We start from the raw sequence: 27,046 nt of genomic DNA, 5'->3' as shown, positions 1-27,046 counted from the left end.
TGTGATTTACACGTCTGTGCTACTTAGAGCTAGGAAGATTGGCCTGCTCCCTCCTGGATCATATATCCCTGCTCTGTACAGAGATGAGATTGCCTCTGCATTGCCCCATAGGCAGGCTGGAGGGGAAGGGACATGGGAAGCTTCATTGCTGGAACAGCATATCATGGTATCACCAGCCTGGCTGAGCAGTGTGTATGTGTGAATCACAAGACTCTCTGCACACCATCATAAATCTACTGACAGGTAAACAGCATATGTATTTAAACTGATTTTTTTTTGCCTAGAGCTCTACTTTAAGTGCATTATCCAACAGACTACATTTAAAAATAATATGCCGAACTCGTATTTAACCACTTCAATACCGGGCACTTTCACCCCCTCCGTGCCCAGGCCAATTTTCAGCTTTCAGAGTTCACACTTTGAATGACTATTGCATGGTCATGCAACACTACCCATATGAAATTTTCTTCTTTTTTTTGTAATTAAAAACAGGCTAAAAATTTTGGAAACAAAAAAGGTTTTCTTAGTTTCTATTACAAGTAATTTTTCTCTTTCAATGACTTGTGCTGATGAGGCTACACTGCTGGGCATTGGTGAGGTGGCACTAACAAGCACTGATGGGCCTGCACTGAAAAAAGGGGAAAGAAGATCAGTGCCTTGATCAACAGTATAAATGTGTCCTCTCAGGATTACCGGTTATCAGCTCTCCTTTCCTCACACAGCGACAACGCGTAAGGAAATTCTGATAACCGACAAGTTTATTTAGATGGAATCAAGAATGATTGGACACAGCCGATCACATGGTAAAGGGCCACTGTGATTGACCCTTTACCTCGCTCTGTGATCAGTGGTGTCCAAAAGATACAGCGGTCATTGAGCAGGCGCGCAGGAGGACTTCTATGGATGCCCACCCAGAACAAGTGAGCCGCACTGTAGCCATCTTTTGGCTACGGTGAGGTAATGAAGTGGTTAAATCCAATACAAAGTAGTAACTTTGTTTTTCTCTACTGTACACAACAATGGATTCAGCATTTTAGCCAGTCACAGCTTGAAATGGAGAGTATTTGCTGGTGTAGTATTACTGCTTCCTTGTACAACTAAAGGCAGCACTTTTGTACCTGAATAGCACAATAGGAGGATTAGAGCCCCTGTCAGGTTTTCATAGCTGTCTACGTTCCGGTTAGGAGATAAAACAAATAAAACATGCACCAATGGAAGGAGCAGACCAAAGGATCAGAGACCAAATTCATTTAAATTAAAACAGCCAATGGGAGAGAGTTACTAAAACTGTAGAGTGAAGAATCTGGTGCAGCTCTGTATACCAACCAATCAGCTTCCAGGTTTTATTTTGTCAAAGCTTAACTGAACAAGCTGAAGCTAGAAGCTGATTGGCCACCATGCACAGCTGCACCTGATTTTGCACTCTTAAATTTTAGTAAATCAACCCCATTGTGTTTTACAGCTCAGAAAACACTTCCCCTTCATCAGGGCTTGTTAGACTACTTTCACACTGATCCACCACAAAAACGCAGAGGCGATTTTACCGCACTTTTGCTGCGCTATTTTTAAAGGACACGCAACTTAAAATCTGCTCCAAAAACGCTTCCCAAAGGTGTTTTTGAGGCGCTTTTCAGGCGTTTTCCATTGATTTCAATAGGAAGAGGCGTTTCTGGGGCGTTTTTTTTTCTTTTAACTCCCCAAACATGCCCCAAAGATGCTGAAAGCAGAAGTTTTTACACCGCACCACAAGCGCAACGCCTCAGTGTGAAAACATGCATTGATATACATTTACATACATGGAAGCATTTTTCTTGACATTTTCAGGCACTTTTTTTTTTTAATGCAAAAATGCTTCAACAACTCCTCAGTGTAACAGTAGCCTTAGGCATTTTTTGTGCAGTTTTTAAGTCGTAGGTCCTTTAAAAACACTCAGAATGCACAGCAAACACACCTATGCGTTTTTGCGGCGGATCAGTGTGAAAGTAGCCTTAGGCCGCTTTCCCACAGGCAGTTCAATTTCAGCTTTTAGTTGCGATTAGCGGAACGTATTTATTGCAGCTAAATGCAGACAATGCGTCCCTACGGCTCCATTTACAAATACTGCGTTTAGCAACGTATTCAGAACATACAGTTTTAAAGTCGACATTGTCCAGGATCAATGTACCACAGCCATCTCTATATAAACGCTGTTAATCGCAGTACAAAGAAAAAATAAAGTTGCTATAGAAAATGGTAAGAATTTACCACTGCAGGTAAACACAGCCGCATGCAAACGCAAGTAATCGCAGATAAATGCAAAGAACAAAATGTGAGTGATCTCTGTGCCAGGAGTGTTGGAATTTCAAAATAAAGAAAACCTGCATTTACAAAGCGGCAGAACAACCACCCGTGCGAAAGAGGCCTTACAATAAGAACTGTGAATGAACTAAAATAGGGTCTTCCTGTGTAATCTGTGCAGGGAAACCAACTGCTGCATCAGGAGAGTTGCTGGTCAGCAGGATCTGTGGGATCAAGAAACGCTATATTCATGTCCAGCTTCTTGCAAACCAGAGTTAAAAAAAAAAAAAAAAAAAAGGAAACGCCACTTTTTTGACAGATTTGAAATGAGATACATTGTTGTCTAACACAGCTGAGTAAAGATCAGTAAGCGACGAGTACAGAACAAAACTGGAAAATGTGTATATTTGAGTGCAGTAATTTACGCATCTATAAGGCTCCATGCACACCGGGCTTTTTAGGAAAGATGCAGCGTTAGCTGTGTAAAGTCCCGTTAAAAATTAGTTTTTCATTTTTGGTCTCGTGTGTTTGGCCTCCTTTTCACTTTGTTCTATCTCTCCATACGCCAGGATGCTCGGTATGCTTTGCTTCATTGTCCCATACCGGGCCTCTTGGCTCGTCAGCAGCGGTTGGCTTCCTATTTGTTTTTATCGGCCACTAGAACAATTGCTCAGGCCTGGAGGAGTCCGTTTGTCCTTTTTCAGGGGGTGCGGGATCGTATGACTACTATGATGATCAACTAACAGATGTCGAGAATATGCAACTACTCCCAACGTAAATTTTTGAAAATATGGGAGCCATGGTTGCAATACGCCTTTCCCATGCTCGCCCCGGCTAGTATGGGGATGTAATGGCGTTTGGTATTGGCGCTCTTGGACCCCTGCTCTTTGGTGTTTTTGGTTTTTTTTCTTCTCTTTTTTTTGTTTGTTTTTGGTGTGACAGTGGACAGCTGTCTTTAGTTGTGATAGTCAGAGTTACGTTAATGTTATTGTAACTTATGTGCCAATGATAGCCCGAGTGGGCATACCTTTTGCCTTGTTGGAGTTTGAGCACTGTTTTCTCTATTGTGCCCTTTTTTTTGTTTATCGGTGCAATTGATAGCCCCTGCGCGGGCGTGTTTTGTTGCCTCTGTTTTATACTGTTTAAAAATAATAAAAATCATTGAAATATGAAAAAAAAATTAGTTTTTCAGAGTTTTTGCATTTGTGTTTAGCCGCTGTTTTTTAACACACACGACAAAAAAATTTATAAAATTTTTGCTAAAAACAAAACACCCAAGAACGCTAGTTTGCTGCTTTTTACCGTGTTTTTCAGTGTGCGTCCTCATGCACACGTTTTTACAGCAGCTGTTTTTGGGTTTTGAAATTTGTTTCTACAGCTAGTAAACCCCCCAGCATGTTATCCTATGTGTCCATGCACACAGACTACATGTAATCAACGTTTTTTGGCTGGAAAAAAAACCCAGGACTAGTGGGTTTCTAGAGTTTTTTAACTATAAAAACGCTCTAACGCTGAAAAACGCAGCAAAACGTGGCAAAAAATGCGGCAATCTGGCATTTTGGGACTTTTTTGACCAAAAAAAAAAAAAAAAAACGCTGCAAACCAAATAAAAAAAAACCCGCAAAGGTGGAAAAACCCCATTAATCGTGGCAAAACGCTAATGCAAAAACGCTAAAAAAAACCTCACATTTTTAACATGAGCTTACACAACATTACCAGCATTATCAAACGCCCCGTGTGCATGGAGCCTGAACGCATTTTTACAGCTAAAAGACTCCTCTAGAAACCCTCTAGTTCTGGGTTTTTTTACATCTAAAAACCACTGATTAAAGCCTATGTGTGCATGGACACATAGGATAACATGCTGGGGAGTTTACTAGCTGTAGAAAAAAAAACCGCCAAAAGCTAAAACAGCCGCTGTAAAGACATCCAGTGTGCATGAGGAACAAGTATGTTCACACGACTAAATTACAACACTGGCAATGAAGAATTTCTTGTCTATACACTTTTGCATCTTTAAACGCCTAGATGTGTGTTTTACACAAGGTCTCTATAGAACATTTCACTTGGGATCTGTCATCAAGAATCAGAGTATAAATATCAGTAAATGATTACGTCCGGGTGCAACTGGCCTTACATGGATCGAAATTCAGCCGGTACAGCAGGGTCCACCCGAGATTCGATCCATCAATGGACTCGGGTACAAGCAGCCTGCCAGATTTTTCTACATGATTACTAACAGTGGCTATAGCTGTTAACAATCACTGCGTTCTGCCAACTGGGAAGGCTCTCCTGCCCCCCTCCTGGCAGAACAAAATGGCACTGTGGGAGGGATTCCTCCATCTACACTACATGTTTTTCATGTGTGAACAACTCTCTCCGCTGTCCATATTATCCAATGCAGGCTGCTGTACTCGGAACTTGAGGAGCGTCAAACATGTGCCCTAAACGTGTGTTTTTAACACCAATGTGAACAGGGCCTTACTCCATCCAAAGTGGGAAAAAGTTTTAGCTTTAAGGCTCGGTTCACACTAATGCAATTCAGGCACAATTTCCTGTGGGATTATGTAGTTGCGACTTGGTTGTGTTTTTGCATATTCTAGGGGGCCAAGTTGCTCCAAAGTAGCACAGAAATTTTTTTTTTTTTTTTAAATCTCGCCGTGCTGAGTTGCATTGATGTGAATGGGCACCATTGAAAACAATGTGATATCCATTGTTATGTGATTTTGTGCGACTCAAGTCTAATCAGAAATCGCACTAGTGCAAACAGAGCCTAAAAGAACTTAACTGCATCTGCGGTGAGCAAATTGGATATATGTAAATAAGAAGTGATTATAAACTTTACAGTATCTAAAACTGCAAATGATTTTCAACATAAACCCCAGTTCACACTGATGCGGTGCAGGAAATGCAGTGATTCCTGTGGGTTTCCCACACCACATAGCAATTGCAGTGTGTTCAGTGATCTGCTGTGGGTGTCAAAGAAAAGTTTAACACCCCAAAAGCAGGTCCCAAATGCAGTGCACTTGCCTGAACCAAATTGCATTGGGGATAAACACTCATGTGATCCGGTTCCAGAGTGAAAAAAAAAATGCCTGCACCTTTTTGATGTAGATGTGGTGCGATTTCAGCCATTCAAAATGAATGGGCTCAAACTGCACCACACAGAATCGCATGTGATTTGAACAGGAATTCCGGTGCAAGTCACATGTAGTTCACAGTGTGATCCTAGGCACAACAGAGTTTACAAAGAACAAAGTGCTGGACACAAATACAATTTTTTTAGATCTTAAAGCAGAGCTCCACCTAAAAGAGGAAGTTCTGCTTTAAGTACTGGTACCCCGCTCCTCGTGAAGAATTGGCACCTTTGGGGAGCGTGTACCCGATTTTTACAGGTACCCGCTCCCAATTCTGCAGTGACTACTTAGATTATTATTATACAGGATTTATATAGCACCAACAGTTTGCTCAGCGCTTTACAATGTAACGGGAGACAATACAGCAACAATACAAGAGGGTTAGGAGGGCCCTGCTCCTTGGAGCTTACAATCTAGGAGATCGAAAGCATAAGCTGTCCTCCCCCCTCCCTCCCCGTACTCTTCTGGGACACGTGACACATCCCAGAAGACTACAGGACCATTCACAAGCACCCGCTATGATCCCACAATCTGTCCACACTTGCCAGCGTCAGGGAGAGAGGATGGCTGGTGAACCCGGCTGTGGTGAGTACACTGCTGCATCGTGCGACAGATAAGTGGCTGTTTTTTTTAAGTCAGCAGCAAAAGTTGTTTTTTTTTTAGGTTTGACTGAAGCTCTGCTGTAACTATTAAATCTTTGGGCACAAAGTGTGAAAAAATATATTGTTGGTAAACAAATTAGGACTAAGGCTTGGTTCACATCAGTGCGATTTGTTGTGTGACTTGACCATTCCAAATTGCATGACAAGCCGCACCCTATTGCTGGCAATGGAATTGTTCAAATCAATCCGTTGTAGTTGCACTGATTTAGAAAGTAGTTCCTACACCATTTTCGGCAATTTCAGATAGGACTTGCATTGACATCTGTGGGTGAAGTTGCACAGATGTCAGGCAAGTCACACCTGAAATCGCACAGACCTGTGGCTTTGAAATTGTGAAGTAGGGCAATTTCAAAGTCGCATTCAGTATGAACCAGGGCTAGACCCCCGTTCACAGCGGGTGCAACTTGTCATGTGGACAGATCAAAGTCGCAGGACAAGTCACACCCTATTTGTTGCGCTGGAATCATTCAAAATTCAGTGCAAGGTGAGTCACAGGTGCAGTTCCCTGCACTAGGTTTGTGTGATTTCATTGACATCTGTGTATGACGTTGCACAGCATATGAAGTTGCACTGATCAGCGGCTCTGAAATCGCGCTGAAAGTAGCGCAACTTTGAAGCCACACCTGGTGTGGACAGGGGCTAACTCCCCAAATGCAGAATGTAACAACATATGTAAAGTATTTGTATAGCTGTCGGAATAGGTCATGTATAGGCCATGCCTGCCTCCAGGACTTCTCCAGGGTGTCACCCATCCTCTGGAACTCCCTGCCCCAACCAGATTATCACCTACTCTCCTCTGCTTCAGGCGCACCCTGAAAACCCATCTCTTCAGGGAAGCCTACCCCACCCCCTGCTAACTTGCCGACCTCCTCCACTCTTCCTACCACTTCATCCCCCACAGCTATCTCCTCCTGTGCCACCATCCCCTCCCTCCTAGATTGTAAGCTCCAAGGAGCAGGGCCCTCAATCCCCTCATGTTTTGCATTGTATTGTTATTGTTCTGTCACATGTTCTGTCCCCCTTTGTAATGTACAGCGCTGAGCGAACTATCGGCGCTTTATAAATACTGTATAATAATAATAATGTATTTGTACAAAGATTTTCGCAGTAGTCCCAGTAATCCCTGTATAAAATCAGAACTGTGCAATTAGAACAATCAAATAAATATACAAGAGATTAGAAGGTTGTGTAACTGCCAATAAATAATCTTTCTATAGTCCATTACTCGTAAATGATTCACCTGTAAATCAAACAGAGAAGACTAATCTGTCCCCGGATCATAATAAAACCAGAAAATTAAACTAAGAATATACCAGATAGAAATGCAGAAGAGAAGCAGAAAACATTTGTGTAGATCTCATCTGATGAACAATACTAGACTTCCAGAACACAAGATTCCAGTAAATAATAATGCTGGGTCCATACAAAGGGACTACCCACAGAGGAACCCCAAAACATGAACTCAAGTGTCCTTTGTCTTCGGAGGAGTCCCTGGCAGCTGCACACAGAAGATGGCACTATAAGGAACCGGCTGGTAGAAGCCGCATGGACAGAGATCTGTATATTTACAGAAAATGCTTTTGTGTATTGTCCCCTGAACATGTAGGTGGGAGGGGGTCAGCATTTGCAGGCCTACTTATGGGCCCCTGAATACAAGTGTCTTCCATGAACAGTTATTTGGCGATAAAGCAATATAAACTGGAAAAATTCCAGAAGAAATGTCAAAACGTTTTCTTTCCGCATTTCCAGCATAGCAGTCACCAAAATCATGGACGTAAACTATGTGAAGAACCTACAATCCCGACAATGACACAACATTTCTTAAACACTTTGCATTCCTTTCAGTAGGAATCAATCATCTGACAAATTACATGTGACGGTCCGTTTATAAGCGTTCAATCCAGCAATCATTTCCCTGTGACTTGCAGCAAAGGAATGACAGGGATGTTGTCAAACAAGACGGCACCATGATTACGGCTTTGTGTGAAAGGTACTGTCATTCCATATATATGAGTACAGGAAGGATGTCAAACAGACAACGCTGTACACAAGTCATGAGAGATGTATGCTGTTGTTGGCCCCCCTTTGAAAATGCTTGCTGCCTGGCTCTGCCTGGTGTCAATGCTTTTAGGCCCCTTTCACATGAAGGGTACGATCAGGTCTGCCTATCGGTTTTTCAGGTGGACCTGATCGGATCCTCTATTCACCCCTATGGACTAGGGGGTGTAAAACAGATTTGTGTCCATTTACACTCGCCTACCTCCAATCCGATCCAGTTGAATGGGTGTCTGTCCCCCTCAGTCTGGACAGATCAGATTGGAACCTCTATTCACCTCCTATGGACTGGCAGGTGTAAACAGACGTTTGTCCATTTACACCCAGCCTACCTCCAGTCTGATCCAGTCGGAAGGGGATCTGTCCCCTTTAGTCTAGACAGATCAGTTCGGAGGGCAGTCAGATGTTAATGGGCAATGGAGTCAATTTAGGCCCAACCACCCATAAAGCAAAGCGGGCTCGGTCCTCCGTGTCCGTTCTGCATAAACTGAGCAGACACAGACCTGTCATCTGCCTGCTATGATCAGCAGGGGAAGAGTGGACAGATCCCCTGCTGATCTAAACGTAGTCTGCCCTGTGTGAAAGGGGCCCTAGAGTCACAAACCTGGAAAGCATGTTGTAAACTAATCTCAGAGAAGTATCAACATTCCCCATTTCTATACTTGATCCAGGTCAGTGACTCAAAGAATCCAGAGCATCAGACAGGCAGTCAACATTCTCGAAAGCAGAGATCTGTAAAGGAAACCTGCATAATTATTTCATGACAGGTGTACGTAAAGTGTTCCTAAACCCAGGACCCTGCATTCACTATATCTGGTCTCCCACAGTACACACAACATGGAAATGCAATTATTTTAGTAAAAATAAACTGCTAAATACCTTTTCTCATGAGCAGTACATATCAGTCTTGTGACTTCTATCAGTGTCTGGCTAAGCACTGGTTAATCTTGTAGGAGGAGTTTCTCCTCTGACTGTCCTATGAGGCTGCATAACCCCTGAACCTGTCTGGACAGTGCTGATTGGCTGTGTGCTGATCACATGCGGCCTCCCAAAACAAAAACAATGAAAAGAAAAAAAAAACCTCTCCAGCAATAAATGCCAAACTGAGCATTTGCAGAATGTCTCCTAGAGCGCTGTACTATCAGAAGATTGATTGCGGAATGTGGAAAAGGAGGAGGATCAGAGAAGACAGGATCGCCTGGCAGCACTAGGGTCATCAGTTCGAATCCCAACCACTGTACTACCTGCCTGGAGTTTGCATGTTCTCCCTGTGCCTGCGTGGGTTTCCTCCGGGTACTCCAGTTTCCTCTCGCACTCCAAAGACATGCTGGTAGGTTAATTCCTAGATTGTTTGCTTTAACAAGCAGGGCCCTCTGTTTCCTCTTGTACCAAATTGTATTGTAAATAATGTCTACCTTCATTTTGTAAAGTGCTGCGCAAACTGTTGGCGCTATATAAATCCTGTATAATAATAATAATAATAATAATTGGATCCTGTCTAAATTGTCCCTAGTATGTGTATGTATGAATGTAAGTTAGGGACCTTAGATTGTACACCCCTTGAGGGTTAGGGACTGATGTGAATGTACAATATATATGTAAAGTGCTGCATAAATTGACAGAGCTATGTAAGTGCCTGTAATAAATACATGGTTTTCTGTCTGCTCTCCACAGGGTAATGTACGAGGGCACTCAAGTCACACCAGGGCTTGAAATTTTACAGGTATAAAAAGGGATACTAGCGTGGTGGTACTACATGTAGTAGTATGTCCTATTACAGATAGGCGGCACACATGTGGTGGGCCAGTCCAGAGACCGTTAATCAAGATGGCAGACAACAGTGTTAGTGCATGCATGGGGATAAAGTTTCTTGTGAACGAAGATGTAAAACCTGCAGATATCTACAGAAGACTTCAAGCACAGAGCGGTGATGAGACGCTCAGCCGCAGCAAGACATCTGAATGGTGGAAACGTATAAAAAAATGACCATACATCAGTCAGTGACGATCCCTGCCATGGAGGTTCCCAGGCCACAGCAGTCATTCCTGTGAACATTCAGCACATGGAACGCCTGATCCAAGATCATCGACGGATAACCTGTCATACAATTTCACAAGACAAATCCTCGGAGGTCAGCCCTGACGACGAAGTGAAGCCGGCTGTCCTAGGAAAGTTCAAGCATACCGACAAATCTTTCTATGCTGAAGCTTTCCAGGGATTAGTTAAATGCTGGGATACGTGTATAAATGTAGCAGGGGAGTATGTAAAAAAATAAATGCAGTTTCCACTCCTTGAAATTTGTTCTTTTATTATATAAACTCAAAAGGTTTGACTTGAACGCCCCTCATATTTACACATTGCTTTTAAAGACAACTCACTTTGCCCATTCAGAGTCTAAAAGGGACTCCCTTCCTTGACCATCCTTACATTAACAGCAATCAGGCACTGCTCTGGCCTCCACGGCCTCTGGATAGAAAACACTGTGCTTCGGGGAATTAAGATGTATTCAACCTCATCCTATTGACAGTGCAATAGGTAAAGTGACAGAATCTCTTTAAATTGCCCATACGCCTTATACAGTATCTGCACAATTTCCTTTAGATTTACAAAGACATAAGAATTTACCTAACCAGTGCTGGGGCCAGGTCATCAGGTTCCCAGGCTGGGAGGAGGGGTGTCAGGGAAAATAGCGACACGCAGACCTAAATGTAGGTAATGCTAACCAGTCATGAAATAGCTGGCAAGTTGCCCTTCAATGATTTTTGAGACATTCGTTTAATATATAGCATGTGTAGGATTCCATTTCTTCAATTCATTGATTTACATTTTTCAATTGAACACATTTATTATCATGTTCTGTAATTTAGCATGATTTGTTGTTGTAGGTGCCACTTGCAATAACTCCTGAAGAAGCCTTAATCAGCTGAAACATGTTGCGAATTATTGCACCGATTATGTAACTGACCAAAATATCATGATCAAGTTTGGATTACTCAAATTGTATTCCATTTGAGATTTTTTAAATGATTCCAATAAACGTTATTTTTAGTTTTGCTCATTTTTTATGGTACCTTCAAAGTCCCATTTACTGTGCTTTTCAATAGTGAGGAGTTTATTCTCCTTTTTTCTTTGTATCCCCTCTTTCTTCTTCTTGATGTAGGTAACGCTGAAATTGTACCAATGGTTGTACTACATTGCAGTGAACTGAAGGGTTTAAAACTGATGCATAAAAATTTGGGAGAGGGGGGAAAAAAAAAAAAAAAAAAAAAAAGTGTCCCTGCATTAGTGGTGTCCCTGATAGAAACACCGCTGACATTTTTTCCTTAGAGAAAATAAAATGGTGGTGCATCAGTGTCAGTGGGGAAGATGAAGCTACAGTGCTCAGCATAAATATGAGTACACCCCAATAGATTTGTCAGAAAACCTTTCCTTTCAGAATCAACATTTTCTATGGGACACTAAACTACAAAACACTCCCACAAATGCGGACCATTGACTGCAAACAAGATTTGTTCATTTGCACACACAAAAAAGTATTTTTCCTAACAAATTCATTTTTGCAACATTGTCTTGAATGAATACACCCCCAATGAAAGTCTTAGGGCTCTTTCACACGAACGTTATGATTGGGGCCACCTGCCAGTTTTTCAGGCGGACCCAATCGGAACCTCTAAAAAAGGACAGATGAGGATCCAATTCCCCTTCCATCAGTCGGATCGGATGAAAACGGACAGGCGGTCCATTTACATTCGACCGCCGATTGAGGAAAGCGAGCAGCTCTGTGTCTGCTTTGCAGCAACAGAGCAGACACAGACCTCTCATCCGCTTGCTCAGCGGGGATCAGCGGAGAGATCCCCCACTGAGCAAGCAGATCCGCTGAACTGGTTCGCTCCATGTGAAAGGACCCCTAGGAGTAAACATACATTTTAGACAACAAAATCCTAATTAACAAGAAATCAACTACAGGTGAGTCGAATTATTCATTACACAGGTGTCCAGCAGACAGTTGATTCTAAAATCGAGATGCGTTTTTACTGCCTTCCAACTATTGATCTGCAAAGGCAGCCGTATGAGGGAATACACATGTGCCAAAAATTACCCTCCATCACATTTTATAGCTAGTACCACCCGCTGAATGCAACATATGCAAGCAAATGGTGCTGAGCTGCAGCTGTATACAATGCATGTATTTTTTGCGCATGGTGTAGGATTTTAAGGGGGGGGGGGGGTGACAATGCCTCCTCTCTGCCTGTCAAATGCCCTCTTAAAAGTGATCCAATGTGAATCACTCTTCAGAGGGCTACTGCAAGTGTGAATCAGCCCTAAGGCTCCATTTACCACCTATGCAGGTGTGACAGAGTGTGCAATATTTCTGTGGAAAACGTACAAAAGAAGTGCATGATTCTTCTTAAACTGCTCGTGAATTTAAAATTGTTACAATCCGCTGACAGCCTGACTCTAGAGGTCTCTTCTGAGGAGCTGAACTAGCAGCCACATTGCCAGCTTGTTTGCCCTGAACACAGCACCTGGAATACATGCACTTTCTGCCTTCCCCCTTGTCCCACCCTGTACCCAAGCATTGCAATTGTTTGCATTCCGTCAAGCAGGCCCTTGCACTAATAGCTGGTAAATGTAAAGGAGATTGTACAATTACACTGATCAGTCCTAACTCTGACTGCCCATCTAATAATGAGTAGGCTCCCCTTTTGCTGCTGCCAAAACAGCCCTGATCCATCAAGGCATGGACCCCACTAGAGCTCTGAAGGAATGCTGTGGTATCTGTCACCATGCTGTCAGTAGAAGATCCTTTAAGTAAGTTGTGAGGTGGTCCCTCCATGGATTGGACCCGTTTTTCCAGCACATCCCACAGATGCTTGATTGGGTTGTCACCTGGAGAATTTGGAGGCCAAGTCAACACCTCAAACTCAAAGCAATCTTGAACAATTTTTGCAGTGTGGCAGGGCACATTAAACTGCTGAAAGAGTCCGCTGCCATCAAGGATTATGGTTTCCATGAAAAGGTTTGCAATGCCTAAGTAGGTGGTACATGTCAAGAAATATCCACATGAATGGAAAGAGACAAGATTTCCCAGCAGAACAATGCCCAAAGCATCACACTGCCTCTGCTGGTTTGCCTTCTTCCCATTTCTAAATCCAACAGGCTGGTTGTACTGAAGTCAATCAATGGATCGATCAACTTCAGTACATCAAGCCTGCCCAAAGATTATTATTATTATACAGGATTTATATAGCACCAGCAGTTTGCTCAGCGCTTTACAATATAAAGGGAGACAATACAGCAACAATACAAGAGGGTTAGGAGGGCCTGATCTTGGGAGCTTACAATCTAAGAGATGGATTGACTCTTGGTTGGTCCCTACTGAACTCGATTTGCCTCCCACTCTCACGGTTGGCGAAATTTGCTTTGGTTTAACATACATTTCTCCAGACCAGGATAATCGCTCATATACATCGACTTTTCTCAGAATGGTTCCAACACTCCAAACCAATAGCCTCAGTGAATTCCACAGCAACTTCCCCAGAATGGCTCCAATACTCCTGACCTACAATCTCTGGAAATGACTCTCCATATCATGTGAAAGAAAAAAACTTGGGGATATACTGTGTGTTATATAGGTCCCTACTGAACTGGCTGAGATTCGATCCATCTATGGCTGGCTTTACAGGGAATATTTCCTTCCTTTGTAAAGATCTCCACCTCCTGCATCCCTGGGACAGAAGAGGAAATTAAATTCTCCCAGCAGGGACACAAACAGCAAAAAAAAGAAGAAAAAGAAAAAACACTTGACTGGCTCTATCCAACACTATAAGGGCTAGTGTAGATTAGTGCTGCTCTCTGAAAGGTGATCTGTGTTCGGATTGCTCTTGTGAGGGCATTTGACAGGCAGTGAGCAGGAGCTGTATTGCCCCCTCACTGCCTGTTTTAATGCCAGAGCTTAAAAAAGGAAAAAAGAGACAGAACAACCTATGTATCCAGATAATGGAATGGACATCCCTCCCAAAACAGTATCCATGTCCCAGAGGTTCGCCTGGAGTCTCCTTCTCCTTGCTGCACATTATATATTATGGAGAGTGCAGAGGGAAGAGATGTCGTTTTTTGAGAAAAGTTAGACTCCAAGGCAACAGGACACGATGAGGATATCCTGCCTCAGCAATCACCACAGGAATTTAAAAAAACCTGCCACCATTTACCAGAAAATGAACAGACGCACACATGTGGGTGTAATTTCCCAGTGTGGAGTTTTCACATTCATGGACTTCCCCCCCTATGTGTGCCTGTGAATGCAGGTACCGGAGTGTACAGGAGTATGCCGTGTACACCTATTCTATCAATACAATCCTATGGGCTGAGGCTCCTGAGCACTTAAATACAGGCGTCATCGTTTTTGCTGTACGCCCCTATGCCTGTGTATGAGCCTATATAGATGTATGTCGTGTTTATGAAACGTTTGTTTAAAGGAGAAAAAAAAAAATGACATAAATACACACACACACACATATACATAAAGGGACATTAAAGTCAAACCGGGAAAAATTTAAAGGAGTGAAAACTGCATTTACTTTTCGACACACTCCCCTGCTACATTTATACACTTATCCCAGCATTTAACTAATGCCTGGAAAGCTCTGGAATAGGAAGATTTGTCAGCACGCCTGAACCATCCTAGGACAGCCGGCTTCACTTCATCATCGTGTTCATCGTTCCCACCGAAAGACTTGTCTCTTGTGAAATTTCACAACAGGTTATGTGTCGATTATCCAGGATCAGGCGTTCCACATACTGAATGTTCACAGGAATGATTGCTGGGAACCACCACGGCCGGGATCATCACTGATGGACGTACAGCCATCATTAAAACGTTTTCACCATTCAAATGTCTCACTGCAGCTGAGCGTCTCATCACCGTACTGTGCTTGAAGTCCTCTGTAGATATCCGCAGGTTTTACTCCTTCATTCACAAGAAACTTCATCCTCACACACTGTTCCATACATGCACTAACACTGTTGTCTGCCATCTTGATTAACCGCTTCCATACCGGGCCCCTTCCCTCGCAGGCCATTTTTCCGGTTTCAGCGCTCTCACACTTTGAATGACAATTGCGCGGTCATACAACACTGTACCCAAACTAAAATTTTATTTTCTTCACACAACTAGAGCTTTCTTTTGGTGGTATTTAATCACCGCTGGGGTTTTTATTTTTTGCAAAATTAACAAAAAAAGCCCGAAAATTTTGAAAACAAAATACGTTTTTCTTTGTTTCTGTTATAAAAGTTTACAAATAAATAATTGTTCTTCATAAATTTAGGCCAAGATGTATTCTGCTACATGTCTTTGGTGAAAATAACCCAAATTAGGATGTATTATTTTTTTTTGTAGGAAAGTTATAGAGTTCACAAACTATGGTATAGATCTGAATATTGATCAATCCTGAAGTACTGACAGCCAATCTAATTTCTTGAGGTCCAAGAATGTCAGAACAGTACAGATATCCCCAAATGACCACTTTTCTGCAAAGTAGACAGTCCGTTGTATTTCATAAGAGGCATGGCGAGTTTTTTTAAGTTGTAATTTTTTGTCATAATTTTTCGGAAATGAAGAAAAAAAAATGATTTTCACTATTTTTTTTTTTTACATACTGTCACCAGTGCAGTACAGCGTCATCATATAACTGGTATGGCGGTAATCAGGGTCACTGACTGGTGACAGTAGGAAAAAAAAAATCGATCATTTTTTTTTTATTTATTACATTTTTCTCTCTTTTTTTAAGATTTTCTTTTCATATTTCACAATGACCATAGTACAATGTTACCATAGTAACATTGTACTACTTTGGGGAAGTGATCAGTATTTTTTTTTTTTTACACAATTTGCTTGTAGCAAAGAATTACTTTGCTATATGCAAACATTTACCTGAAGGAAATAGATTCATTCAGGATTTTTTTTTTTTCTTAACTGCGATTTGGCCACAGCTAATCACATGACAGAGCTGGGCTGTGATTGGCCCAGCTTGTGCATATGATCGCTGTGACCAGTCACAGCTAGCTACACTTGTATACAATGGATGGCATGAAAGAAAGCCATCCATTGTATACAACTGTCATGTGACCTGCTGTGATTGGTCACAGCAGGTCACATGGTACCGGCAACGGGGCCAGTACACAGATCTGTCATTGGCCGTGACAGGCTGCGCGGCTCTGCGAACAGGCAATCTGCGCATGCCTGAAAGGACACCATATGGCGTCCACCCAGAGGGACGAGGTGGGAACCTGTTAACCGTCTCTGGACTAGTCCGCCACCCATCAGTAATAGGAAACACCTGCCACTTAATCCTGAGTTCACACTGATGCGGTGCGGAATTCGCACCAGTTTCTGTGTGATTTCTGCACCGCATCATAATCGCACCCCGTTCACATGAACCACTGCGGGTGTGTATTTTAAGATAACGACACCCCGAAATCAGTTTACAAAACGCAGTGCAATGTTCAGAACCAGATCACATGTGTGAACACCCATGCGATCCGATTCTTGTGTAGACAAACACTGCACTTTTTTCATGCAGATGCGGTGCGATTTGAGCCATACAAAATGTATGCGTCAAATTGTACCGCACAGAATGTGACTTGCACAGGAATGCGGTGAAATTCCTGTGCGAATCACATGCGATGTGCCGCATTACATCAGTGTGAACCCGGGATAACACTGCGTGTAGTACCGCCACGTGACCATCCCTTTTTATACCTGAAATATTAAAAGTCCCAGTTTGACTTGAACGCCCCTCGTATAAAAGAAAAAACCCTAATGATCCCACCATCCTACCACTGTTCAGGCACCTCCTGGCATTAGGAGGACGGGGACAACTGTCTTCTGATGGCACTCCCGAGCAGGGCTGTCTTAACGCATGGGCACTGCCCTGGGGGCCCCATGATAATCTAACATCATACTTGCCAGCTATCCTGGATTTGCCGGGACAGTCACGCTTTTTGCTAAGCTGGCCCGGGCAGCACCTAAGAACCTGTACTGTGCCCTCCTGACCCCAGTATTTTGCCCTCCTGACCCCAGTATTTTGCCCTCCTGTACTGATCCCCTCTGCCTCCCACTGTACTATGCCCTTTGTGTTGATTAATCTTTGATTTATTGAATGCTTTTTTGTTTAAAATCAATTCGATTGAAAGTACTAATAAAATGTTTAATTCTATCAACTATTTATACTTTAAATCTTGAGAGTAGATGCATAAATTGGGGCAAGCTGGTTGGGGCCCCAGTGCATTGCTTTGCCCAGGGGTCCATGATGCTATTAAGACGGCCCTGCTCCGGAGTTGTCACCCTGGTGAGGATTACAGGCAGCTGCACCAGCACTGCCCAGGCACGCTCCCCTGTTTTTACTATCAGGAAGCCGGTCCAAAACGACGTGCAGACGATACAGAAGTGAGTGCGTGTAAACAAGAAGAGCTGGAAGAATCTAGAGGAGATCCGAGGCATGGAGATACGACAACGATGAAAAACAAACAGCGACTGTATATGATACAAAGTACAGATGTCATGGTCAGGGGTCACATCTACTGTACACATATGTAACACAGAACCACAAGCCTGCCGGGGAGAGGGATCACCAATGTACTTTGTATCGGTGTCAGAGTTCTGCCATCACCCAAGGGGGGGGGGGGTCTGGGCTGACTGACATAAATCCTGTCACCGACAATCCTCTGCATACAGGAAGACTGTCAAGCTTACCATACACTATACCAGGGGTCTCCAAAATTTGCCCCTTTGCTTGCATTTATCTGGCCCTCAGGGCACCATTTCATTCACTGACACCAATGATGGGGCACAATTCCTCCCAATGACACCAATGAAGGGGCACAATTCCTACCAATGACACCAAAGATGGCGTACAATTACTCCAAACGACACCAATGAAGGGGGATGGTTTACTCCCACTGATGCCCATTGGCCACAGTCTTCCCCCCTAAAGTCCAAAGGACAGTACACTGGCCCTTTGTTTACAAAGTTTGGAGACCCCTGCAATATACAATCTCCCATAGATCTACCAATACTCTGTAATATCAGGACGGACCATAACAACCCATTCAGTCTACATCAAACCTGACACTACACAGTTGGTGGCAGAACTAAAGGAGGTGGTACAATCTGATTGTACAGCACAACAGTACAATCCGTCTGTATATGCAGTAAAGCATGCTTGTTATAATCCTCTGCATTGTGTAAAAATGTTGTTTGATCCTGTCTTCTCTGATCCTCCCCTTCTTCCAGAGCCACCCTCTTATCTCCTGATAAGACATATCGTGTGGAGTCGCTCTGCACATGCTCAGTTTGGTGTGTATTGCTAGAGAGGTTTTTGGGTTTTTTTTTATCTTGAGAGTGCATGTGATCAGCACAGGGCCAATCAGCACTTTCCAGACAGAGAGTCAGGGGCTCTGAATTCTCCTAGAGCAGAATGAAAACTCCTCCTACAAGTTTTAACTCTGCTGAACACTGATAGAAGTCACAAGACTGCTCTAACTGCTGATGAGAAAAGGTATTTTGAAGTTTAGATTAACTAAAATAAGTGCATTTGCATGTTCTGTGTACTGTGGGAGACCAGGCGCAGGCCGCGCAGGGTCCGGGGAGACCAGGCGCAGGCCGCGCAGGGTCCGGGGAGACCAGGCGCAGGCCGCGCAGGGTCCGGGGAGACCAGGCGCAGGCCGCGCAGGGTCCGGGGAGACCAGGCGCAGGCCGCGCAGGGTCCGGGGAGACCAGGCGCAGGCCGCGCAGGGTCCGGGGAGACCAGGCGCAGGCCGCGCAGGGTCCGGGGAGACCAGGCGCAGGCCGCGCAGGGTCCGGGGAGACCAGGCGCAGGCCGCGCAGGGTCCGGGGAGACCAGGCGCAGGCCGCGCAGGGTCCGGGGAGACCAGGCGCAGGCCGCGCAGGGTCCGGGGAGACCAGGCGCAGGCCACGCAGGGTCCGGGGAGACCAGGCGCAGGCCACGCAGGGTCCGGGGAGACCAGGCGCAGGCCACGCAGGGTCCGGGGAGACCAGGCGCAGGCCACGCAGGGTCCGGGGAGACCAGGCGCAGGCCACGCAGGGTCCGGGGAGACCAGGCGCAGGCCACGCAGGGTCCGGGGAGACCAGGCGCAGGCCACGCAGGGTCCGGGGAGACCGGGCGCAGGGCATGCAGGGTCCGGGGTTTAGTAACACTTTAAGCTCACCACACACAATACAATTGGATTGTACAATTTCATTCACATCAACAACTATGTGGCTGATTGGATAGATCAGATAGGTCCTGACCCCGATAGGTCCTGACCCTGGGCTCACATCCCGGGTACAGCGGCTCATTCATTCGAGTGGACTGCATCACCTATGAGAAACGTGCTGTCCTTCTGCATCATATGTTATCATGCAGCACAAAAATGCATGTGGATGCCGATGTGTGGGGGTGCTATTAGGAAATAATGACATCCCCGAGCGTGTCTGTGCAGGTTGGGAACACGGGTGGTTCTGCACGTGTTCTGGACAGGCACAAATGTGGACCTAGCCTTAACCCGGCCATAGATAATCCGAATCTCAGCCAGTTCAGCAGAGACGGTCTGAGATTTGATCCATCTATGAGCAAGCTGGGTGTACTACAGCTAATCCATCGATCGATTTGGGTACAAGCAGTCTCTCGGATATTGTCCATACAATTACTGCCAATGGCTATAGCCGCCAGCAGTGATCATTGTGTTTTACTGGCTGGGAAGGCTCCCCTGCTGGCAGAAGATCATAGTGCATCGGGAAGGATTCCCCCCCCCACATCAACACTGACTGTGCTGATAGGGGAATCCAGCAAGTGTCCTTCCTTCCACCCATGGTTGCAGGAACAAAAACTGAATTGTCTATGTCAGCCTTGGATTACACAGTGCGGATGAATCAAAAATCGGTTACAGAAAGACGGTTTACGCTGGCCTTATACTTGGAAGAAATCCCTTGTGTGACCATTTGTTGGCGCTGTGATGGACTCATTTTCAGCGACTTTTCCTTCAGCTTCTCCGTTTTCGCAGGACAGACGCTCTACTTCTGGAAGGGGATGTAAAGCTGCCCATACACCAGTCCATCGTCTGTGTTCAATCAGAGGGCTGGAGGAAAATGACCGACCTGATCCCCCATCCCGGTAGACGAGGAATCCCCCCGCTGAGCCTTTGGATCCCGATAGAAGGAAGACTTCCCCGCCAGCAGAAGACAATGATCAGGATTGCTGGCTATAGCCTTCAGTGCTGATCAACCCGGCAGTTGTACAGAAATCAGTCGGTAGATCCTCTTCCATACAACCACCATGCCCATACATGGATGGACATCCTTCCAGCCCCCGAAGAACCGGACAAAATTCCATCCAGGAATGGCCAGCTTTAGCCAAACAAAATGACAATTTCCTGACAAAGTTCTCCAGACAATCAGCATCTGTCCGGCCACACACCATACAATCTTCCTTCTAACAGGAGGACACGTCTGAACAATCCATACACTTGTGTCAGATCGGGCAGATCCTTCTACACAGCGGATGTAGCGGGAATTGTACGATCACATTGTATGGTGAGATACACACAGGGCTCTGCTCAGATCGCATCCTCCGGTAACATCCCGGATCGGTGAGGTCGGTCAGGCTGTCATGTATAGGAGGAGGTGGCGATCACACACCGGGGGGGAGGGGGGGGGTCGGTCCTCAGCAACAAGTGTCAGCTCTGCAGACCAGGACCGCTCCATAGGGGGAGGGGAGCACAGAGCGCCCTCATCGCCCCATGGCAGTCCTGGCCCGGGACCGGAGGAGTAGCCGGGTTGTGTCCCCGGACGGAGCGGGGTGGTCGGTGTACCTGCTCGTTCAGGTCCATGGTGTCCGGGCCTCGCAGTGCGGCGCTCCCCCCTCCTCCTCTCCGGGTCTCCTGTCTCTAGTCGGTGAGGGGAGCGGCCCCGTCCATCCTCCCCGGTGTGCCGTTCTTTGCCCGGCTGTGTTGTTCTCCCCTCTGCTCGGCCTCTCTGCTCACCCCACCCCGACCGGACCGCCCACTACACGTCATAGTAGGATGAGGGCTCTGCGGGCCTGGGCGGAGCCAAGAGAGGTGACAGCGAGTCAGCTGAGACGGAGGCCGGGTCTGGACACTCCGCTGTGTGAGTGGAGACGAGCTCCGCCCTGTGTGCCCGACACAGCCAATCAGTGACAGCGCTCCGCTACAGACAGGCTGCCTGTGTTCAGTCACCGTACTGTATACAAAACCTCAGGAAACCTCACTGTGTCATGTGCTCCTCCCCCTCCTAACTCCTCCCACCATATCATAGTCCTCATCCCCCCTCATATCATAGTCCTCACCTCCCCCTTTATATCATGGGCCTCACCTCCCCCCTCTCATATCACAGTCCTACCCCCCCCCCCCCCATATCATAGTGCTCACCCTCCCCTCATATCATAGTCCTCAACCCCTTCCCCTCTTATCATAGTCCTCACCCCCCCCCCTCATATCAGTCCTCACCCCCCTCCCTCATATCATAGTCCTCACCCCCCCATATCATAGTCTTCATCCCTCCCCTATCATAGTCCTCACCCCCCTCATATCATAGTCCTCACCCCCCTCCCTCATATCATAGTCCTCACCTTCCCCCCCATATCATAGTCCTCACCTTCCCCCCCCCCCCAATATCATAGTCCTCACCCCCCCCCCCCATATCATAGTCTTCATCCCTCCCCCATCATATCATAGTCCTCACCCCCCCTCCCTCATATCATAGTCCTCACCTCCCCCCCCCTACCATATCATAGTCCTCACCTCCCCCCCCCCCCCAATATCATAGTCCTCACCCCCTCCCCATATCATAGTCTTCATCCCTCCCCCATCATATCATAGTCCTCACCCCCTCCCTCATATTATAGTCCTCAACCCAAGCTCTAATCAAGTACTTGGTGGAGACTGGAACGTTGTAGCGTTCCTCTTGTACCTCCTGCTCAATACTCTCTGGGGACAGAGAGTGTGAAGACGTGGAGTGACACAGATGCCGAGGTAGCTGGTTGACAGTATCCACACTACGAGTGGGTTGTACTGGAAATCACAGTCCTCTGGACACAGGAACATCTTGGAATCAGGGCAAAGGGTAGTAGAGGGAACCAGAGGCCAGGCCAAAGTCAGTAACAGCCAAGCAGCATGCGACATAGGTGTCCGTTTATGGACCAGCAGTAATAGATCGCTGCTCAGTTCTCCGGCATTCTCGGTAAACACAGTTCTCCTGTGAATGCCTTTTATGAAGCAGTTCTCCAAACGAAGGGAGAACGGTCTCCAAACGCTGGAAAACGGCTGATTTTACTATAATCTCGCGAGATTACAGTAAGAGATCAGTTTACTAAGCAGAGGTAAATTATCTCTGCTTAGTTTGCGGTCCCTCCGATTCTCCAGCTCTGGGCTGGAGAATCTGGAGGGAAAACACAGATCTCCAGTGAAGGGCTGACATGATCTCCGCTGATCTCCTGAGTGTCATAAACTCTAAATGACCAGAGAATAGCTGCGATCCTCTGAATCGCAGCTATTCTCTGTGTCATAAACGGACACCTGAATCAGCAGACAGAGCAAGTCCAGGAAGCAGGCTGAGGTCAGTAACAGCCGGGCAAAGCAGTACAGAATCAGCAGGCAGAGACAAGTCCAGCTGGGTCATACACCAGTATAGGCAAAAGCAACAGATCAGGTCTCAGGAACCATGGGAACAAGCTGAAGACCATTCAACAACCTCTCTCAGTGACCACTTCCCCTCTCACATCTGGTTTCCCTCTATGGACCAGAGCAATTTGTACATTTCTACTATAAACTTGGTTAATTAGCAATAACTTTGTCATTACTTAATGCTCTTTTTCTCTTTTTTCTCAGTTTTGCTCTTTTTTTTAAATGGGAAATGTGTAAATATATGTGAAATACTGTATGTAACCATATTAACAAAAAAAACACAAAAAGATTAAATATTAAAATAAAAACAAACAAAAAAAGCAGAATAAAATAATAGCTGAAGGGAGAAGCAGAATAGGGAGTTGATTAGGACTAATTACAGGTTAAACAGAGGAACATTTTGCTTAAAAAAAAACAAACAAAAAAAAACCCCTATTTTGTACTTGTCAGGCTGCTATCATTAGCAGGTCTAAATTCATTCCTTTGATCTGCAGATGAATAAACAGAGAGATAGAGAAGTAACATTGTTACATTGTATCTTTCTATACTGTGTCTCAGCAAGTGTTATTTCTAAATACTGATTCAGACTGCTTTTGTGACAGCTGAAGCTGCCAACACCAGTGATCCGGTGTTTGCTTAAAGCGGAGTTCCATCCAAAAGGGGAAGTTCTGCTGTAAGCCTTTATTTTTTTTTATTTCAAGTACTTATATATCGCCGTCAATTTACGCAGCGCTTTACATATATATTGTACATTCACATCGGTCCCTGACCCTCAAGGGGTGTACAATCTAAGGTCCCTAACTCACATTCATATATACACATACTAGGGACAATTTAGACAAGAGCCAATTCACCTACCAGCATGTATTTGGAGTGTGGGAGGAAACTGGAGTACCCGGAGGAAACCCACACAGACACAGGGAGAACATGCAAACTCCAGGCAGGTGCTGCTGTGGTTGGGATTCGAACCAACGACCCTACTACTGCCAGGTGGAAGTGCTAACCATTTAGCCACTGTGCTGCCCATTTGTCCCCCGCTCCTCATTAAGGATTGGCATCTTTGGTGAGCGGGTACCTGAATTTGACAGGTACCTGCTCCCACTTCCACTGCAATCGCCTAGGCGATTGGAAGTGGAAGTTGTCCTCCCCCCCGCCTCCCTTCCCATAGTCTTCTGGGACATGCAGTGGTGTATTTAGGTTTTGTGCTGGCCCCGCTCTGACTTTTTTTAAGTGGTCTACCACTTCATGGCTGAGTTGCTGTTGTTCCCAGTTGCTTCCACTTTGTTATAATACCACTAGTAGTTGACCGTGAAATATTTAGTAGCAAGGAGAGATCACGGATGGACTTTTTGCACAGGTGGCAACCTATCACGGTACCACGCTTGAATTCACTGAGCTCCAGAGAGCGACCCATTCTTTCACAAATGTTTGTAGAAGCAGTCTGCATGCCTAGGTGCTTGATTTTATACCACTGTGGCCATGGAGGTGATTGGAACACGTGAATCTAATGATTTGGAGGGGTGTCCCAATACTTTTGGCAGTATAGTGTAGCTAATGGCCCATGTAACTGGGTTTTATTAACATATTTCTTTTAGATTGTAAGCTCTTGCGAGCTGGGTTCTCCTAAACCTCTTGTCTTAAATTGCATTGTAACTGTACTGTCTCCCTTTATTTTTTAAATCACTGGGCAAACTGTTGGTACTAATTAAATTCTGTGTTATAATATTAATTTGCAGGAACTACACTAGAGCGGCTAACCCTACTGTCATTTATGTTATATTCTGGAGAATGCTACAAGAAGAGCAGAAATAGCCAATGCTGGGATGGGGGGAGCCAGGACGTGCAGAAGTTCTTTGGGTTGGCATCTCTATGAGATAAAAGCCTGGGAGAGATACAATACACAACCCTCCTCCTATACAGACTTTTGGTGCACTGAGATAGGTAGTTATAAGCTGCAAGTTTTATTAGAATATTTTTTAGGGTTCTGAAAATTCTTAGATATAAGATTTCCTATTCACATAGAAATAGAATAATTTGGCATGCACAGACATGTCATGCGAAATTGCATGACAACCCACATTAGTGTGAACCAGGGCTTAGTGTCAGTGATTAAGAAAAATATAACAACTTTATTATCAGATAGAAAATCAGTTGCCCCAACTTACTTTAAAAACCACTGAAACATAATTAAATAAATCACATATCCCTTAGGCTTGGTTCACACTAGATGCATAATTTTATGATCATTTTATGAAAATTTATGTTAAATAACTTTGAGATCTCTATTTTATGTTCATAGTAATACTTTAAGCCTGAATTAAACCTTATGTAAATACTTTTCTTTATGTGAAATGGCTTGACAAAAGTCACCAACTGTGTAGGCACTGTATGTAGAAATCAAAATCTACAGTCCATTGTTTAACCATTCATAACAAAGGTCCCCTTGTGTCTGAGAACACATAAATATGAAAGAATGCATTAAAACTTGTTAAAAGTTCTACAGCAAAAGTAACCTCTGTGCTCTGACATTCTGTAGGACTGTCCAAAGCAAAAGCTGAAAATGCCATTTCTGTACGGAGAAGCTGCATAGCTTGCAGTATTTATTCTTACCATAGCTGGGAACATTCCAATTAAAGTGATCCTGAGATGACTGAAAATATGACCTTCACAGACTATAAGGCCCTGTTCACACTTCAGCGACACTACTGCATCAAGTTTTTGGGTTGCTATTTGCACTTTTTTGGCACAGCATCGTTCATTTAAATGGGCCTCGCTCTGCTCCAAAAACACGCTAAAGAAGCTCATGTACCAAGTTTTGGACATAAGCCAAGCATGTTTTGCACATTTTTTTGCCCGCGTGGTTGCACAGAAAATGCAAAGGCAAAATGAACAACCGCTGCCCGTGTTTGGGGTGCCATGAAGACACACTCATTATGTGTTTTAGCTCTTTTCGTGCCTTTCTGAAAGGGTGTGAAAGGGGCATAGAAGGGAGAAAAATGGTTCTTACTGGATCCAACTTTGAAATCGCGCAACTTCACTTGAACTTGCATGATTCCAAAGTCGGATGGCAGTGTGACTTTGGGTGCGACGTCATGCACAGATATCTATGGAAGTGACACCTGAAATCGGCAAAAGTAGTGCAGGAACTATACTTTTCAAATAAATGCCACTCTGACAAAGTCGGAGTCGCACCGATTAGAATGGATCCTTGGATGAGATTTGTCATGAGATTTAAACAGCGAAATTGCATGACAACCCACATTAGTGTGAACCAGGGCTTAGTGTCAGTGATTAAGAAAAATATAACAACTTTATTATCAGATAGAAAATCAGTTGCCCCAACTTACTTTAAAAAGCACTGAAACATAATTAAATAAATCACATATCTCTTAGGCTTGGTTCACACTAGATGCAATTTAAAATCGCACGTTTTGTTTGCAATTTCACCGCGTTTTCTGGAGATTTGTTTGAGATTTCCCAACAATTTCTTGTGTTTTCCATTGCGTTTTGCAGTGTAATTTCTATTGTAATCTATATGTGAAATTGCAACAAACTGCAGAAAAAGTAATACAAGAACTACTTTTGAAATCGCGCTGCAGCAAATTACGTATGTTAAAACACTCACATTCACATTCATTAGATCCGATTTCAGGTACGATTTGAATTCCCAAGTTGCATCTGAAATCGCAGCGGTGTGAACCAGGGCTAAATGAGAAGTGTCAGCAACCTTTCATGGTATGAAGCATAAAACAAGTTTTGTAAAAAGATGACTTATAGATCAGTATGCTACATGGTTATTACATTATGCTGAAAATTAGCTCAAAATTAAAAATATTCTATTCAGTTGGAAGGCCATCAGTTCTTAGTGAACATATATCCTAAGTCACCAGTCACACTGCTGCGATTTAAAAATCACACAATTTATGTGCAATTTCAGCGCTATTTCAGGTGCAATTTCTGAAGACTTTATTGCTACTTGTAAAGATTTTCAACGATTTCTTGCAATTTTCAGCGCGATTTCTACAGTAGTTCATGCATTATTTTTTTCTACAGTTTTTTTTTGCGATTTTGCATACATTAAATATGATGGAAACCGCATTGCACTGCAATGAAAATCTTCACAAGTAGCAATATTCTTCAGAAATCGCACTGAAGTTGCACACAAATCGCGCAATTTTAAATTGCAGCAGTGTGACTGGTGACTGACATTCACAT

General features: G+C 44.4%; 1 protein-coding gene across 2 annotated transcripts in view; it reads right to left on the bottom strand.

The window, feature by feature from the left end:
- Window positions 1-21,198, bottom strand: part of SECISBP2L (SECIS binding protein 2 like) — an 82,503-nt gene extending 61,305 nt beyond the window's left edge. For both annotated transcript variants that reach the window (XM_089670322.1, XM_089670323.1), the window contains exon 1: window positions 21,002-21,198. In XM_089670322.1, coding sequence (XP_089526448.1) covers window positions 21,002-21,019 — 18 coding nt within the window. In that variant the 5' untranslated portion in view covers window positions 21,020-21,198. The remainder of the gene's footprint in view (window positions 1-21,001) is intronic.
- Between the last annotated feature and the right edge of the window lie 5,848 nt (window positions 21,199-27,046).

Source organism: Staurois parvus, unplaced genomic scaffold (genome assembly GCF_062004578.1).
Source record: "Staurois parvus isolate SC_StPar_1 unplaced genomic scaffold, SC_StPar_1.0 ptg000089l, whole genome shotgun sequence".
Lineage (NCBI taxonomy): Eukaryota > Metazoa > Chordata > Amphibia > Anura > Ranidae > Staurois > Staurois parvus.
Note: the sequence above shows the minus strand (reverse complement) of the source record. Positions and strands in the feature narration are given on the sequence as shown.